Source organism: Topomyia yanbarensis, chromosome 3 (assembly GCF_030247195.1).
Source record: "Topomyia yanbarensis strain Yona2022 chromosome 3, ASM3024719v1, whole genome shotgun sequence".
Classification (NCBI taxonomy): Eukaryota; Metazoa; Arthropoda; class Insecta; order Diptera; family Culicidae; genus Topomyia; species Topomyia yanbarensis.
The window spans coordinates 96387210-96405781 of NC_080672.1; the positions used below are offsets into that span (position 1 = coordinate 96387210).

At 47.3% G+C, this 18572-nt stretch overlaps 1 protein-coding gene across 1 annotated transcript in view; it reads right to left on the minus strand.

Moving 5' to 3' along the window:
• Positions 1-18264, minus strand: part of LOC131693390 (low-density lipoprotein receptor-related protein 1-like) — a 43259-nt gene extending 24995 nt beyond the window's left edge. The window contains exons 1-5 of the mRNA XM_058981164.1: positions 18127-18264; positions 15979-18029; positions 15717-15924; positions 3063-8239; positions 2614-3003 (exon numbers count right to left, since the gene is read on the minus strand). Coding sequence (XP_058837147.1) covers positions 2614-3003; positions 3063-8239; positions 15717-15924; positions 15979-17927 — 7724 coding nt within the window. The 5' untranslated portion in view covers positions 17928-18029; positions 18127-18264. The remainder of the gene's footprint in view (positions 1-2613; positions 3004-3062; positions 8240-15716; positions 15925-15978; positions 18030-18126) is intronic.
• Positions 18265-18572: the final 308 nt, after the last annotated feature.

Sequence of the window (18572 nt, forward strand, 5' to 3'; positions counted from 1 at the left end):
CGCAGCCGTTAAAACCCGATTCATCCGCCACTCAGTTACCGTTATCAGAGAGGACTTGATACGGCTCTGCAATCAACCGTAACCGGTTCTCATCGAGGCTCAGATCCAGACTCCGAGTCCGGGACACACCACCGAGCTAGTTCAGTCAAGATCAGGACCAGTTCCCGGATCAGAAACTGGATCCGGACCAGTCACCCTGTTACAATTGCCAGGGGAACTTAATACGTTTTTTGCAATCAAAGCGACATCACACATAGTATCTGGCGTAGACTGCCACAACAGATTCAGATTTATCTGGGGCATTCGCCTCTTGTAGGCAGGGCATTTGAAGCCACCCGTGTGATGGTCGTTTCCGTCCGCTGGAGTGTAAAGCAAGCACTCCGGCCTCTGCGTACAATCTGTCGTAAGATGGCCCGTCTCCCCGCATTTCCAGCACATCCCGGATCTATCCGGACCTTTGAAAGCCCCTGCCAAATGCCCAAAGCCTAAAAACTTGTTTATTCACTCGTGGGGCGGCTTTCAATGGACATCTCGACCATCTAACCGTAGCTTTGCCTACCTCCAGCGCCTTATCGCCAGCGGCTACCGGTAAACGAATCGTCGCTGTCTGAGTTCTTCCGTATCCCTTCTTAAGCCGGATCGTCATGTGCACCTCGCCCAGGTTACACTGCAGCTTTAGTGCGCTTCTCGGCTCGTCTTCAGTCGTGATTCCGTCAAGGTCCTTGCACACAATCACCATCTCCGGGTTTAAAGCTTTAACTTCTGCCATTCCACCCTTCGATTTGGTAATAGTCCTCTGCAAGGTCGAGCTACTAGGTGTGGGATCCTTCTTCAACTCGAAGAGCATCTCGCCTTTTTAGGTACGCTTGATTCTTACCACGGTTTCCCCCAAATTCTTCAGCTCCAGGTCCTCTCGGACATTCTTGAACACCGCTGCATACGTCGTTGCAAATGGCTTGGACGAGCACGGATTCTCCCTTTGGCACTTCCTGACGAGCCGGAGGTTTTTCTTTTCTCATCCGCTTATCTTTTCTTTCTTTTTTCTGCTTTTGTTGTGTTTCGTGTTTCTTCTTCCGACCTACAACGGTACTCCAGCTTGCTCTCTGTTGGATGAGGTCCTTTCCATCGGCAACAACAGCGTTCTCGAGCGTCTACCTCTTGGGCCCGCCCGGTCTTTCGTCTATTGGCGAGGTTTTTGTTCTCTTTGGGAATTGGCTTGTTATCCACTGCAATCTCCTTCTCCTTCCGCTGCTCCGAGGGGGGGTCTAGGAAGATGATAGCCTTAGCCGACGCCAGACGGCAGACACTAATGCCTTTCGGATTCTGAGAACCATCTGCTAAACAAACTCAGTCTCAAATGAAAGGTACTTCCCATCGGCTGCCAATGAATTTTGTGTCGATCTGAATTCTGGTTCCGGTGTTACAGGTTTAAGAGTGCGACCGCACAGAAATATACCATATAGACTGGTACCACTATGATATCAAAATGATGAAAAACTTTTTAAAATGGATACAAAATTACTTGGATTTGCCATCTAGATTACTATTGACAAACCAGAGTCGCTTTGAAATTGGCCACCCACGACAGTTCTGGAGTTGATAGAAGCAGCAACTGAATAATGTTCAAAGGGCAGAGCACAGGGAAAATTATATGAATCGGATTTTTATTTTTGATGTCAAATGTCTTTGAAATGCATGAAACGTCGAGATTTGATGTAATCTCGAAAAAAAATGACTGACCTTTTCTCGTATAGAAAGGTTATGCAATCACTTTGAAAATCGTCAACCTCATCCCGGCTGATATTTTTCGATTATAATAATTTCTGGATTTTAAAAAAGGCGTATTATAAAGGAGTGGTTCATTCGAGGGTTTTTCACCCTCCTCAAACAACATTGAACTAATACTGATTAGGCTAATTAAGTATGATAATTTTTGTTTCAAGTGTTTCACCGTCGACACGTAGCTCACCAGGTTCATGGCTGGTGAGCCATTGCGTGTAGGCGCAAAGTGTACTAAGAATGTAATAGACATTTCCACAATTATATTGAACATAACCAAGCCATGGAGTCATAGTTTGGAGAAATGAGAAAGGCACAATTGCACCGCTAGGTGGCTTAAAATAGGTTGTTATAGATCTGTTTACACCCGTTCAGTGAAAGGGGCCCTTTAGTTCAGTAGTGCCCGGGGGCCCCGAGTGGTCTTAAGACAGCCCTGAGGAGCTTAGTGGATTTTTGACTGATATAGAAAAAACCCACCTTATGCCACACCGCCTCTAGGCTGATGTTGGGAGAAAGATAATAAACTAATATTAACCTCCTATTGAATTACTACTACGTCGGCGCGATCGTCGATTTCGAGTTGTGTGTAATAGAGGAATGCCTGCGGCTATGCTTCGGAACAACTTGATTGCTCGGCTACTGATACACAGTACTTTCAGTAAATGGTACTGCCATATAACCTTCCGGCAATCGCGCTAGTGCATTGAGCGCACGTTACTCTGAAAATCTAGCGAAATTGTCTTTGGACACCAGCGGGTGTTCGTTCAGTGAGCCATTTGCGCGACTTCCGGAGGGATAAAATAAATAAATAGAAATCAATGGAACGATACTTACGAACTTATACAGATGTTATGACTTTTGCACTTGAACTCATCAGGCTTGCAGCTGATATCACAGTCATCCTCGTCGCTATGATCCGCGCAGTTAAACTCCCCATCGCACTTCCTAATGCCGCGGATACAGTGCCCATCCCGGCACCGAAACTCCGATTCCGAACAGTTTCTCATCTGGCAGTTCACCTCATCCGAATTGTCTCCACAGTCGTTTTCGTAGTCACACCGCCACCGGCCAGGAATACACTTGGAATTGTTACACCGGAAGTAGGAGGACTCGCAGGTGATGATCTCCGGCGGTTTGCAGTTCTCCTTTTCATCTTCACCTTCGGTACAGTCTTCCTCGCCATCGCAACGCCACGACATCGGAATGCAGCGGCCCTTGTTGCACCTAGAAAGGCGGTAGAGTAAAATAGTTTCTTTTTATAGTTATGGATTTGACATAATCACCTGAACTCATTTTGCCTGCAAGTGCTATGGATACAATCCCGCTCATCCGACCCATCCGTGCAGTCAATATCGCCATCGCATGCCCACACTTTGGTTATGCACTTTCCGGAACCGCACTTAAACTGATGATCTGCACAGCTGGTTTTCTCACATCCCAGTTCATCTTCCCCATTGGGACAATCACGGTTACCATCACACCTCCGGTGTCCATCCAAACAGAAAGCATTCTTCTCACCCGATCGGCTACACTTAAATTGTGAACTGAAACACTCGTAGTCATCGCAATCTTTTTCATCGGATTCATCCCCGCACTGATTCTCTCCGTCACAGATCGAACTAGGACTGATGCATTTATTATTGTCACACTGAAATTGACCCGATTCGCAGCTAAACTCTGGACAGTCGTCCGGTTCATCACTGTTGTCCCCGCAGTCATCCTGTTTGTCACATTTCCAATAGTACGGGATACATTTGAAGGTGGTCTTGCATAGAAATTGCGCTGAGGAACAGTTCGCAATACAGGTTTTGTTGTCAATGCCCAGAACGAAGTTATCCGGACAATCGCATCTATATCCGGGTGCTGCGGGAGAAAGCAAGCATAGAGTTGAACACCCAGCTAACTGGCATGGATCTTCGTCTGGTTTGATTTGCCGGTACGGATGGTACACTCTTAGATCCATCGGTCGATGGATGGTCCGGATTACCGTTCCACAGTCATCACCTCTGTACTTGTGACAATACTCGATGGATTTTGTCTCCCAATCGGTCCAATAGATACGATCTTCCCATACGGCAATGGCGAAGATATGATGAAGGTTCATGGAAGGGTGAGTATCTCTATATAGAACTACCTTGCGGTTGTTGCCTTCTAGGTCACTAACAGCTATAAAGTCTTCCCGGGCATCTCCCCAGAAAAGTTCGTTCGTTTCGAAGCTTATGGTTAGAGCGTTCGGCCATCCAAGGGTGTTCTTGATCAACATCGTTTGGTTAGTCCCATCCATGCCGGCTTTTCCGATGTACGGCTGATCTCCCCAATCTGTCCAGTACATGTGCTTTCGGAAGGGATCCAGAACGATAGCTCGCGGTTCCTGGAGATTGGTGTTGATCAGTACCTTCCGGTAACGCCCGTCCAGTTTGGAGATTTCGATCGTATCTAGTCCCTTATCGCACCAGTATAGATTACGGGCAACCCAATCGATTGCTAGACCGTCCGGATTTTTCAATGTGGATTTGTGTAGGACTTCAGTTTTGTTCGAACCTAGACACATACGTTTGATCGAGCTTACGACGGACGTCACGTCCGACCAATAGTAGCACTTGGTTTCCCAGTCGAAATCCAGAGCGACTGCATTTGAAAGGTTATGCGCGAGGATCGACATTGAGCCACTCAGGTCTACTTCCCTTACGTAGTACCGGTTCGAGAAGATCAATTTGGCAGGTTCCAGCGTGTTCGCTTTACAGGTTCCATTAGCTCGCATAACGTAACCTTCATAACAGGAACAGTGATAGGAACCGTAAACATTGGTGCAAATTTGGCTACACGGTCGATCCATACATTCGTCTATGCTATCGCACAGGTGTTTGTTGTTTACGTTTACTTTGAACCCGGCTCGACAGGTACATTCGTAACCGACCTCGCGATCTTCACAGTTGTGAGCGCACAGATTAGGCATCTGCTCGCATTCGTTAATACTGCAAGACTTCTCGTCACTCCAATCTCCACAATCATTCGCTCCATCGCACAACAACCCACTGACTATGCAGGCTCCACTCTCACATCGGAACAGTTCCGGTCCCGCGCATATCAATGTAGTGTTTTTGCACAGCTGTATATCCTCATCAGATCCATCCTCGCAATCGTTGTTCACATTGCAGGTCAAATTTTTTGCAATACACGTCTTGTCCTTGCACTGGAATTCGTCTTCTTTACAAGCCTCCGTTTCTTCGAAACCCGTCCCACAATCTATCGGCTCGTCTGACGCATCCACGCAATCGACATCCCCGTCACACACAAACTGTCTACTGATGCACTCTCCGCTGTGACAGGTGAACGAATCCGGATCACAACTTTGCTCCATGGAGTCACAATTCTTTTCATCTTCGTTGTCTGCTATACAATCCACTTCCCCATCGCAGACCCACTTCTTCGGAATACAGCGTCCACTGGCGGGGCATTGAAACTCCCAATCTGGACATATCCGCTGCTGGCAGTGCGTTCCCTCGTCCGATCCGTCGGCACAGTCCGGATTATTGTCACACTGCCAGCTGTTTGGAATACACTCCGTACTGTTCAAACATTGGAACTGATTCGGCTTGCAATGTCGGGTGCAGTTAATCTCATCTGAACTCAAACTTTTCATTGTCCCATCCAGGCAGTCATCCTCGCTGTCACATCGCCAGTTCTGGGGAATGCAGTGACCGTTCGCACATAGGAACTTATCCGTCGGACAGGTCGGTGCGACCGATGTACTACAGTTCATCTCGTCGCTATTATCCCAGCAGTCATTTTCCCCGTCACAAAGCCACGAAGACATGTAGCAAGCGGTAGTGTTGGGACACTGCAAAAACTCACCCGAGTGCATAGCACTGCAGTTCCGAATCCTTGGACAACCGATTTCATCTGATATGTCCGCACAATCCGGATCGTTATCGCAGCGCATTTGCCGCGAAATGCACTGCCCCGAGTTGCATCTGAAGTGTGTGGCAGGATCACAATCACAGTGCTCTTCGTCGCTACCATCCCCGCAGTCTTGAATATTGTCGCAACGAAGTGATTGTGAAATGCAGCGATGGTTACTGCACTGGAAGTAGCCGGCGATGCATTCACGTTCCGCGCAATAGCTCTGCAACTCATCCGAACCGTCCAAACAGTGAGCAATCGTATCACACGTCAAATAATACGGTATACAGCCTCCAATCGAACAGCTGAAGTCATCGGCCGTACAGTTTGACGATCGGTTTGGAATACACCGTTGATTATCCGCTGCCAGCACACCCTGCGTGCAGCTACACTTAATCTTCCCGGCTGCATCAATCAAGCAAACATCCTCACAGCCACCGTTCAAGATTTTACACGGATCTGCGCTACAATCTTGATCAATCTCCTGAACAGCTACAATTCCCATTGGTCGCGCAATATCCTTCCGTAGCCAGACTACATCACTGCCGGAGTACTTGTTCGCCCGGATCACTGCGTGCAGTACCCAATCCGTCCAGAACAGCAAATCACCGTAAACAGCCATCGCGAACGGATGCTTCGGGGTCGAGTGTGCCAACACGACACGATTCCGACCATCGTAATCGGCTCGTTCGATCTTGTCATAGCGGGCATCCGCCCAGTACAGTTTTTTAGCTTGATAGTCCAGTGTTATGGCGTTCGGCATTCGAATGTCGGTGGTGATAATACTTTCCAACCCGTATCCGGACGGGTAGGCTCGTTGAATCGACGCCGCCAGTGTGTTCCAGTTGGTCCAATAGATCATCGCTAGGCAGGGTTCCACGGCGATTCCACGAGGTTTGTCCGTTGGTTTTAGCTTGATCAATTCCCTAACGATTCCGGCGTTCTCTTTCGGATCGTTGGTAGTGTTGGTTAGGTCCAAGGACCGGATACATGCTTCGTTGTTCGAGGTCCAGAATAGAAGCTTGGTGATCGGGTTGAACGCTAGACCTTCGACGGTAAGCTGTTTGGACACGATTTGACGATGGTCGGAGCCGTTGAAGTGAACCGAGTTGATAGAACTGAACTCCACGTCCGAAAAGAAGATCAGACTTCGTTCGTAGTCGTAGCTTAGGGCGATCGTGTTTTTGAGGAAGGTCGTGTTTTGAATCTCCGGTATCGGTCCGTTGATGTTGTTCTGATCCGTCATGTGGATACTGTCAATGGCTGAGACGCGAGAAAAGATGAGGAAGTTTTCGTATGGTTCGCATGTTTTAAGGTCAGTTTTGGAGATTTTTCCATGCGAACAGGCGCAAATCGGATGAGTTCCGTTGAACAGGCACAGCTCCTGACAGCCTCCGTTGTTGATTCCACAGGCGTTTGTTTTCTGTTGCTTGCGTGAAGAGAAGATTCGGATGTCTTTCAGTGATGTTCCTTCGGATTCGATCACAGTCCAGTAGTTGGTGATGTTCCTCACGTTCGCTACCTTGATATTGCCGCGAACATCCGACCAGAAAATGTTCTCTTCGAAAAGGTCCAAAGCCTTAACGTTATCTAGGGTGTTGTTCAGTAGGATCGTTTTCATATTGCCATCATAATCAACTCTCCAAATCGTATCCGTCTGTATTTCGCACCAGTACACGACTTGGTTTTCGATATCCAACGTCATGTCACTGATCATGGAGCTTTGATTTACCAACAAGAACTTCCCGGTTCCATCGAGGCCTGTCCTTCCAATTTTACCTTTGCCAGAGTAGAAAATGAACCCGCTAACCGGATCAACAGCGATCAGCCGCGGACTTTCTAGGTTAGATGCAACAACATATCTCAAACTTCCATTTAACCTCGCCACCTCGATCAAGTTCCGCTTCTGATCCGTCCAGTAGATATTGTCCGCAACCCAGTCTATCGCAATTCCGCCTAACCAATCGATCGAGTTTCCATCAACCACCTGCTCGAAGTTGCTCACAATCACCGATCTTTCGCTTCCATCCCGTTTGATTTTCGTGATCGAGCCTCGATCACTGTCGGCTATGTAAACGAAATCATTTCTCGCGTGGTAATCGATACCCGTAGCGAGCGATATCTTCTGCAGCGGCCCAATCACAATCTCGTTAAGATCTTCGGCATCCCCTATGGCCAAACCCTTCAGCTGATGCCCGATCGAGTACATTAGGAAGTTATCGATCGCCTGACAGCGCGTAGGAAACTTGTCATCCTTCCGATAACCCATAGCACAGGCGCAGGTGTGCGTCTGCGCCGACAACGGCACACACAGATGCTGACAGCCTCCTCCGTTACTGTCGCGACACGAGTTGGTTCCGTTCTGCGCTCCCGGGTGATACATCCGTATCGCGTTCACCCCACCGGTATTGTTCCGGACTACTTCCGCGTTCTGGCATAGATTTTTATCGCAGCGCATGATACGACTGTACAGGCTATCGTCGTAGTAGATGTGCTCTCGGTACACGGTGATGGTACTGATCGGTAATGAATTGTCTGACGCGGACACTTTGATGATCTGCAAGTGAAAGATTGTTTTGTAATTTTAGGGTTTGGGTTATTTGGCATAAAGTTATTTGGAATAAAGTCGTTTGGCATAAGCTTATTTTGCATAACGGACATTTGGCATAATGGTCACTTAGCATAATTTTGAGAATTGATCAGACTGAGGGTCATTTGGCATAATGGACATTTGACATAATTTGCTTTATATCCACGATACAGACCATTTGACATAACGGTCATTTGGCATAATTTTTAATTTTGCGTAATTGCATAATTTTGAGCCGTGCTACTGCTGAAGGTTCAAAATTAATTAGTTTATTATTCTTTACGAATTAATAAATAACATCTACGTGTAATCTGGCTACGCCATATTGCTTCAGGTCGCATGCTGCGGACTTCAACCAATCTGAGTCTGACTTCAACCAATCTGAGTCTGAGTAACCCGACGCTCCGTCGGACTTCAACCAATCTGAGTCTGAGTAACCCGAGCAAACGGATTGCTTGCGAATGGTCGGCGCTTTCGACGGCGGGTCGGAGGGCACCTCCCCCGGTGGATCCACAGTGGCTTTGTGCCGCTTCGGGTCCTTGGTTTCAGTTATGTGGCAAATCCGCATTACACTGGCTTCACCCCAAAAATTAGGCAGTGTAATTTTTAGGGGGCAAGACCAGCATCGTTTGAAGAACTCGGCGATATCGAGAAATGATAAAGTTAACTATTGTTTGGATCGAATGGTTTATAATTCGAAAGAACAGCTCATGATATAAAGAAGGATAATAAGGATAATTTTAATTATTGAAACACTGTATGAAAAAATAAAACTCACTGGCTATCCGCGTAAAAAAGGCGTTAATTGGAAAATCCGCGTAAAAACACAACAAAAGACTTAGAATGTTCTTGGAGTGGTTTTTTTAATGGATTTCGCAATTTACACGGTTTTAGCAAAAATATTCTAAGTCCTTTTAAATGCAAAACACTTCGAAGATTTTCGGAAAGATGAAAGAGACGGGTCTGGAAGATTCCTTATGGCTCGCACCTGAACAATATTTTCGAAATGGTCTGGACGAGTAGGAGACAGAAATTGATTGTTGACTCCATTTTGAACTTCCAGTTTAGGGAAGTTCGCTATAATCCAAACAATATGGGTATTTTCGGAATGGTCTGGCGTCATGACCATTCCGAAAATACCCATATTGATCGGGTTGTAGAGAATTTCGGTAAACCGGAAGTCGCCATCTTGAATTTTAAAAGTGCTACAAAAATCGGAAGTCGCCATCTTGGATTTTAAAATGGCACCAAAAACCAATTTCTGGTACCTACTCGTCATGACCATTCCGAAAATACCCATATTGATGGGGTTATAGAGAATTTAGCTAAACCGGAAGTCCCCATCTTGGATTTTAAAATGGCATCAAAAATCAATTTCTGACACCTACTCGTCAAGACCATTCCGAAAATACCTATATTGATCGGGCTATAGAGAATTTAGCTAAACCGGAAGTCGCCATCTTGGATTTTAAAACGGCGACAAAAATCAATTTCTGACACCTACTCGTCAAGACCATTCCGAAAATACCCATATTGATCGGGTTATAGAGAATTTAGCTAAACCGGAAGTCGCCATCTTGGATTTTAAAACGGCAACAAGAATCAATTTCTGACACCTACTCGTCAAGACCATTCCGAAAATACCCATATTGATGGGGTTATAGAGAATTTCGCTAAACCGGAATATGACATTGGATATCAAAATGGCGTCAAAAATCAATTTCTGGCACCTACTCACCAAAACCATTCCGAAAATGCCCATATTGATTCCACAATCTTATCGACAACAACAACCCACTGACCGATGTAGGCAAATTGAAATATCTCAGATCTTCGCTGTCTGGTGACGCATTACAGGAGGTCAGTTCGTTGAAGTTCTCAGCAAACATTACACTGTACATGGAAGTGGAAGGCACTGGTTAGGCCCTACGAAAACAAGAAGCTGATAGTGAAGGCTCATTTAGACGCACTATTTTCGCTGGAGACTCGGAAGAGGGAGAGCTACGACGGAATTTATCAGCTCATCGAAGAGTTTGCCAAAAATCTGCAGATGTTGGAGAAAATCGGAGAGAATACGGCTGGGTGGTTTACTCTTTTGGCGTACATGTTATGTCCGCGCCTGAATTCTGCTACTCTTCATCTCTGGAATACTCATCATGGGTCTACTGAAGCCCCGGCGCATAATAAGGTGATCGAGTTCCTCCGGAATCATTGCTCTGTACTTCAGTTGATCACCACAACAAAACCTTCCGTTCCAAAACACCGACCAACAAAAACTTCATTCTGTCATATTACAGCGAGGTCATCTGGATGATGTCCATTCAGCAGTGATTCGGAACACACTGCTTTCCATTGCATGAAGTTCCAACGAATGAAGGTTCCTGAGAGAAGTGAATCTGTGAATAAGAACATGTTGTGCCGCAACTGCCTGGGTCCTGGTCATTACGCACGATCTTGTGATAAAGAAGTCTGCCATCATTGTCGTCGGAAAGACGACTCCATGCTGCATACCTGGTTGGCATGATCCCCCGTTTCAAGCCCGCAGACGAAACCAACGGCAGCAAACCAACTGCCTCGACAACCACAGACTAATCCACCACACACCTGCTACCTCTGCTAGCTCGCAGATCACACATACTCCGTCCAGGTCACAAACGCCACCACCAGCCACAACTTCGTTTCACTTCGCAATACACCAACACACAATATTCTATTATCAACTGCTCATGTTAAACTATCAGATCGATCCGGAAACTCTGCACTAGTGCGAACATTGCTAGATTCGTGTTCTCAGCATTGTCTCATGACCCAAGAGTTCTCAACGAAGCTGAAGTTCGACGAGTTGTCATCATTCTTAGCTGTCCAAAGACAAGGGTCCACCAAATCAGTTCGGGCAGAAGTGAGCGCGGGACTGTCAGATATTTCACAGTTTGCTGAACAGATGCAGTCTCGTGTGTTACCGAAGTTGACCGTAGCCTTGTCCACCGCCAAGATCGATCCACACCAGTGGATTCTTCCGGAGTCAACCCTCATGGCGGATCCACAATTTCACGAAACTGTTGATGTCATCATCGGAGCAGAATACTATATGGATCTGCTGAAGGAAGGCCAACTGAAGGGCCTACATTACAGAAAACTGTTTTTAGCTGGTTGAGTTACCAATACCTCTTCTTGTGGACTCTTATCGGAGACACATGCGTGTTCCACCGCGGATTGGATTGGGATTGGAGAAAAGATTTGTTGCGAATCCGCCGTTGAAGCTACTGTACATCTAGTTCATCAGCGAGAAGAACCTCGGTCATATGGTGGAAGTCGTCGACGACACATCGAGCGGTACAGTGTATTGTTTACCTCATCATGCAGTCCTGAAGCCGGACAGCACAACTACGAAGCTGCGAGTAGTGCTCGACACATCTTGTAGAACGAGCTGCTGCTGCTGCAAGCCTGAGCGTCTAATCTCCAGGAGGAGCGGCTCAAAACAGCGTCTGTTCCCTATGTTAGGGGCGGCTGATCATCGTCCGAGTACCAGTGAAGGACTCTAAGCTCAACTGTGCACTATGGTCCTCCGGAAAGGGTTGGTGTCAGGCCCTGCGAGCCAGCCGTAAATAATCAATTGCAGCGAAAAGTCAACAAGATAATAATGCGAACCGATACCAATGGCGACGACCTCTGCGACGAAAAGGGACTAGCGATTGGAAGTTCGGAACGTGGAACTGCAGATCTCTCAACTCCATCGGAGCACCCGCGTACTCACCGATGTTCTCAAGGACCGCGGGTTTGGAATCGTAGCGCTGCAGGAGGTGTGTTGGACAGGATCCATGGTGCGAACGTTTAGAGGTAATCATACCATCTACCAGAGCTGCGGCAACACACATGAGCTAGGGGCAACTTTTATCGTGATGAGCGATATGCAAAGGCACGTGATCGGTTGGTGGCCGATCGACGAAAGAATGTGTAGGTTGAGGATCAAGGCCGTTTCTTCAACATCAGCATAATAAACGTTCACAGCCCTCACTCCGGAAGCACCGATGTTGACAAAGACGGTTTTTTTTCGCGCAGTTCGAACGAGAATACGACCGTTGCCCAAGCCACTACGTCAAAATCATCAAATTGGGGACCTAAACGCTCAGGAAGAGGAATTCAGACCAACGACTTGAAAGTTCAGCGCTCACCAGCTGACAAATGAGAACGGTCTTCGACTCATTGATTTCGCCGCCTCCAAGAACATGGCCATTCGTAGCACCTTCTTCCAGCACAGCCTCCCTTATCGTTACACCTGGAGATCACCGCTACGGACGGAATCGCAAATCGACCACGTCCTGATCGATGGACAGCACTTCTCCGACATTATCGACGTCAGGACCTATCGTGACACTAACATCGACTCTGACTACTACCTGGTGATGGTTAAATTGCGCCCAAAACTATCCGTCATTAATCATGTACGGTACCGACGGTCACCTCGGTACGATCTGGAGCGACTGAAGCAACCAGATGTCGCCACTGCATACGCGCAGTACCTCGTTGCCGGACGTGGGAGAGCTCGACAAGGCCCCTCTAGAGGACTGCTGGAGAACAGTAAAAGCAGCCATCAACAACATAGCTGAGGGCATTGTCGTGTACGAGGCAGCAGACACGCCTCTTCCGGGAGAAAAAACACCGCCTGGAAGAAGCGGAGTGCGAGGAAATGGAACTGCTGTGCCGTTCTCAAGATACACGGAAGTTCTCCCAGAAGCTCAACGCATCCTGCAAAGGCTTCGTGCCGCAAGCCGAAATATGTAGGGATAAGGACGGGAGCCTGCTGACGGACAACCGTGAGGTGATCGAAAGGTGGAAGCAGCACTTCGACGAGCACCTGAACGGCAAGGAGAATGTAGGTACAGATGACCAAGTCAACGGAGGATTTGACTACGTCAATGCAGTTGAGGACGGGAATGAACCAACTCCCACGTTGAGGGAAGTTAAGGATGCCATCCAACAGCTCAAGGACAACAAAGCAGCTGGCAAAGATGGTATCGTAGCAGAACTTATCAAGTTGGGTCCGGAAAAGTTGGCAACTTGTCTGCACCGGTTAGTAGTCAAGATCTGGGAAACCGAAAGGAAGGAAGGAAGGGGTGATCTGCCCCATTCACAAGAAAGGCGACCATTTGGAGTGTGAGAACTTCCGAGCGATCACCATTTTGAATGCCGCCTACAAAGTGCTATCCCAGATCATCTTCCGTCGTTTATCACCTAAAGTAAATGAGTTCGTGGGAAGTTATCAAGCCGGCTTCATCGATGGCCGGTCGACAACGGACCAGATCTTCACCGTACGGCAAATCCCTCAGAAATGCCGTGAATACCAGGTCCAAACGCATCACCTGTTTATCGACTTCAAGGCGGCATACGACAGTATCGACCGCGTAGAACTATGGAAAATCATGGACGAAAACGGTTTTCCCGGGAAGCTGACTCGACTGATCAAAGCAACGATGGACGGTGTAAAAAAACAGCGTAAGGATTTCGGGTGAACTTTCCAGTCCATACGAATCTCGACGGGGACTGAGACAAGGTGATGGACTCTCGTGTACTATTCAACATCGCTCTGGAAGGTGTGATGCGACGAGCCGGGCTCAACAGCCGGGGCACGATCTTCAGGAAATCCGTTCAATTTGTATGCTTCGCGGACGACATGGACATTATCGCCCGAACATTTGGAATGGTGGCAGACCTGTACACCCGCCTGAAACGCGAAGGTCGGACTGGTGGTAAATGCGTCGAAAACAAAGTTTATGCTGGTAGGCAGAACTGAGAACGCCAGGATCCTGCTGGGAAACAGCGTTACGATCGACAAGGATACCTTCGAGGTAGTGGAGGATTTTGTCTACCTAGGATCCTTATTAACGGCTGACAATAACGTGAGCCGTGAAATCAGAAGACGCATCATCAGTGGAAGTCGGGCCTACTATAGGCTCCAAAAGAAACTGCGGTCAAGAAAGATTCACCCCCGCACCAAATGCACTATGTACAAAACGCTTATAAGACCGGTGGTTCTCTACGGGCACGAGACTTGGACCATGCTCGAGGAGGACCTGCAAGCGCTAGGAGTTTTCGAGCGACGGGTGCTAAGGGCGATCTTCGGCGGTGTGCAGGAGAACGGTATGTGTCGGCGAAGGATGAACCACGAGCTCGCTGCACTCTATGGCGAATCCAGCATCCAAAAGGTGGCCAAAGCTGGAAGGATACGGTGGGCAGGGCATGTTGCAAGAATGCCGGACAACAATCCTGCAAAGATGGTGTTCGTTCATGATCCGGTTGGTACAAGAAGGCGAGGAGCGCAGAGAGCACAATGGGCGGACCAGGTGGAACGTGATTTGGCGAGTGTTGGACGTAACCGACGTTGGAGAGCTGCAGCTACAAATCGAGTATTGTGGAGGCAAATTGTTGATTCAGTGTTATCATGAAATTGATGTTTAACAACGGAGGAGGAGAAGCACTATCCAATTCCCAGACGCTACGCAGCGATTGTCGACGAGTCTGGCCAGCTCGGCGGTCTCAACGTCGTAGTGGTCCATCGCATCCAAGCAATAACCTACAATGAAGTCAACATACGGTTACTAACCAGAATCATCGACGGCCATGGAGCCTCCGATTCAGGGAAGTCCGAATACGATCAACTGACCATAGGTAATAGATAGCAGATTTCATCAGTAAATAAATTATTGTCCACTAAAGACGAGCTTTCCGCCAATAAAATTGTTTTGAGTCCGCGAAAAGTTCAGTGTCTGAAGGTGTCAAGTGTCCGAAAATCTAGTCATCCGCGCGAACAACAAGAATTTCAAAAATAGTTTCATTACACATAAAAAAAAGTTATAAAATGTGTTCACTTGAAATATAATTCATATTAGGCAGTCTTCCCAAATGAACATCGTGCACATGTTCGCCTGCACAACCCTATGTACGTCCACGGTGTGCGGTTCGAGGTACCAGTTTTCTCTTTCTCACTCTCATCATCACTAGCATTGACTCCTTTTGCCTTGTGAGACTCGTTCTCGTGTACGCACCCGCTGTACATACACGGATGTTTGAACTTGAGTTTGTACATCGTTTGCTTGGGTTCGATGTTCGAGTCGAACCTGTACATCGATACGAAGCATGTTTGGGACATTCGCTGATAAATTACAAATTCGTCTGTTATGCTAAATGGCTGTTCTCCGCCAAGTGAGTTCACTTAGCAAAATTATGCCAAATGTTCGTTACGCAAAATGACCGTTCTCCGGAAGTTAAAAATTATTATGCAAAATGTCCGTTATGCCAAATAACCTGCACAATGATCACTTCTCAAAATTATGGCAAATGTTCGCTATGCCAAATGTCCGTTATGCTAAACGTCCATTATGCCAAATGACTATGCCAAATGGCCTGCTCTCGTAATTTTAGCACATTTTCCATTGAAACTACTTACCTTTCCGTTGATCGTATTGTAGTAGTAGATTTCCCCAACCTTCGACGCAACGTAGTAGAGCCGTTCAGTTTCGAAATCGAACACCAAACTTTCCATCGGGAAGAATGTTGAATTGCTAATCAGCTGCTTCTCGGAACCATCCATTCGACTGAAGTACAGTTCGTACAGCTTAGGGGATTCGATAGAAGTAGCAAAATATAGCAGGCCCCTGAAAGAGTTAGCGTTAGTGCTATGCCAAATCATCTGTAAATAGAATACGTACTTGGTCGGATGAACCACTATACTGTTGACCAGAGCCAGATCCGACAGCACTTCCGTAATAAACTCGCCATTCATGTTGCAAGCAAGTATTCGACTGCTTTGTTCCGTTCCAGTGGACACAAACAGTAGCCTCGAAATCCAATCCACGGCAAAACCCAACGAATGCGATATATCCGTATCCAGGATGGTCTCGATCGGTCCCGTTGCCAGTACCGAAGACTTGATCTCGTTCAACTGGATATCGTTCCAATAGAGCCGAGCCTCCGATATGTCGTAGTCCAGCACGGCCGGTTGGACAACCTGCGTCTGGTGACTGATCGTGGGAATGGTGTAGTGATTAGGTTGCTGCAGATCGACTCCCCGTATCTCGGTGGACATTACAAAGAGGAGGATCTCTTCATTCGGAATGCAACGTTTCCGATTTTCGTCCAGTCGCATGACGTGCGGACAGGCACACTGGTAGGTTTGGTTAACGCTGAGAAGGCAAAGATGCGAACAACCTCCGTTGTTTTCAGCGCATGGATTGCTGGAACGATTGTTGGGCTGCCGACTGGAGTGAAGAATCTGGATGCCAAACGGTTGGCTCTGTGTGCGTTGGATCACGGTTACATCGGTACCGTTCCACTTATTGGCGCGGATCACTGAGTTCGTTCGCCAATCGGTCCAGTAGACGTAGTTGTCGAACAGAGTAATACTGAACGGGTGTGAAAGAACTTCCTGATCTTTGATAACCAAATGATGATCATCACCCTCGTAGTTGATTGTATGGATTGAGTCCGAACGGGCGTCAATCCAGTAGACGCGTTTCAGGACGTAATCCAGAGTGATACCATTGGGCCAACCACCGTCCGGTCCTACATACTTGATCGTAGTTCGAGACTCTCCAGCCATAGAGCAACGTTCCAACCGTGGAGCACCCTCTTCCCAATCTGTCCAAAAAAGAAGTCCTTCCATGGGATCTAGCGCAATTGCTCTTGGGTTAACCATATCTCCAGCGACTAGCGTTCGACGGTAGCTACCGTTTGTTTTCGCTACCTCAATTTGATCCAAATTACTGTCGATCCAGTAAAGATTCATTCCGATCCAATCAACTGCTAGTCCTTCAGCCGTCGACAGCCCCGATTGGACAACTGCTTCCACGTTACTCAAAGAATCCCCAGTGAGTGTTCCTCGGAATATTTTATCGTCGATCACATCCGTCCAAAAAATCTGAACGGAATCATTTCGCCACAAAAAATCCAGCGCAATCGTATTCCTCAGAGATGTGTAAAAGTTCTTCACGGCCAGCGTATTCAGATCTACACCTCGAATCTCCTGTCGGTTGCTGAAAATTACATGCGGAGCATCCGCATTGTTACTCCGACAAGTGAACTTATCGAATGTTAACGTGTATCCCTCCTTACAGTCACACTTGTAGTGTTTTCCATTGGGAGTACAAATTTGTGAACATGTCCCCCAATGTTCGCAAGCATGATCAACCAGACAATTCTTCCCGTTCGGCTGTAGATACAGATGATCCGGACACGAACAAACGTACCCTTCCGGAGCATTGTGACACAGATGCGAACACTCATTGGTACTATCGCAAAGCATATCCTTGCATCGGAAGCCCTCGTCCATGTTATCTGGACAGTCCATACGCCCATCGCATAACTGTTCAACCTTTACACAACTGTTCGTTGCTCGGCAAACTCTTTCCGGGTGCAAGCAGACCACAGTTTCATTGTACACCGGAAGTTTCGCATTCTGACACTGTTTCTGCAGCGCCTTCATACAATCTTTATCCATCTCACAAACCACACCGACGTCCTTCTCGCACTGGGCAATCAGCTCAGCTTCCGTCTTGATCAGCCCAGTCGGAATAATCGCACTACTACCGTTGAGGCTTCCATTCATCCGCTGATTGCAATCGCCGAACGCGTTCAAACAATTCAGCTTAGGATCGCACATCTGGGATCGATCAATGCACCCGTACGGACTGCAGTAGAATTCATTCGGCTTGCACTCCACATCGCACTGAGCTTCATCCGAGTTGTCACTGGAAAAGAAACACTGTCGTAAGATATTCGATTACTCCCCTTTTACACTGGAATGAACCAAAAATTGACATCCCTTCGATTACTGGGACTATGACTATGGCTTCGCTTACCCGCAATTGTTGACTCCATCACAAAGCATTTCGAACTGCACGCAGGCTCCGTTCTGACATTCAAACTCTTCACATTTATAACACCGGTCCGGTTCGTCTGAGTCATCGTTCGGTCCACAATCCGGATGTCGATCACAGACCCAACTCTTCGGGATGCACCTTCGACTAATGTCACACTGAAAGAAATTATCGATGCAGGTCATGTTCGGACAATTGGTATAGTCTTCATCCGTTTCATCGATACAGTTCACCGTTCCATCACACACCAGAGACCTGTGCAAATTAAAAACATCCGGTAACATTGGAGACTAGATGCGACCTACTATCAACTCACCTATTGATACATCTTTGGTCATCACATTTGAAGTTTTGTTCCAAATCACAGTTCGCATTACAAGGCCCCTCCGGGGTCTGCTCCTCGTCGCTACCATCGTCGCAGTCTCGAT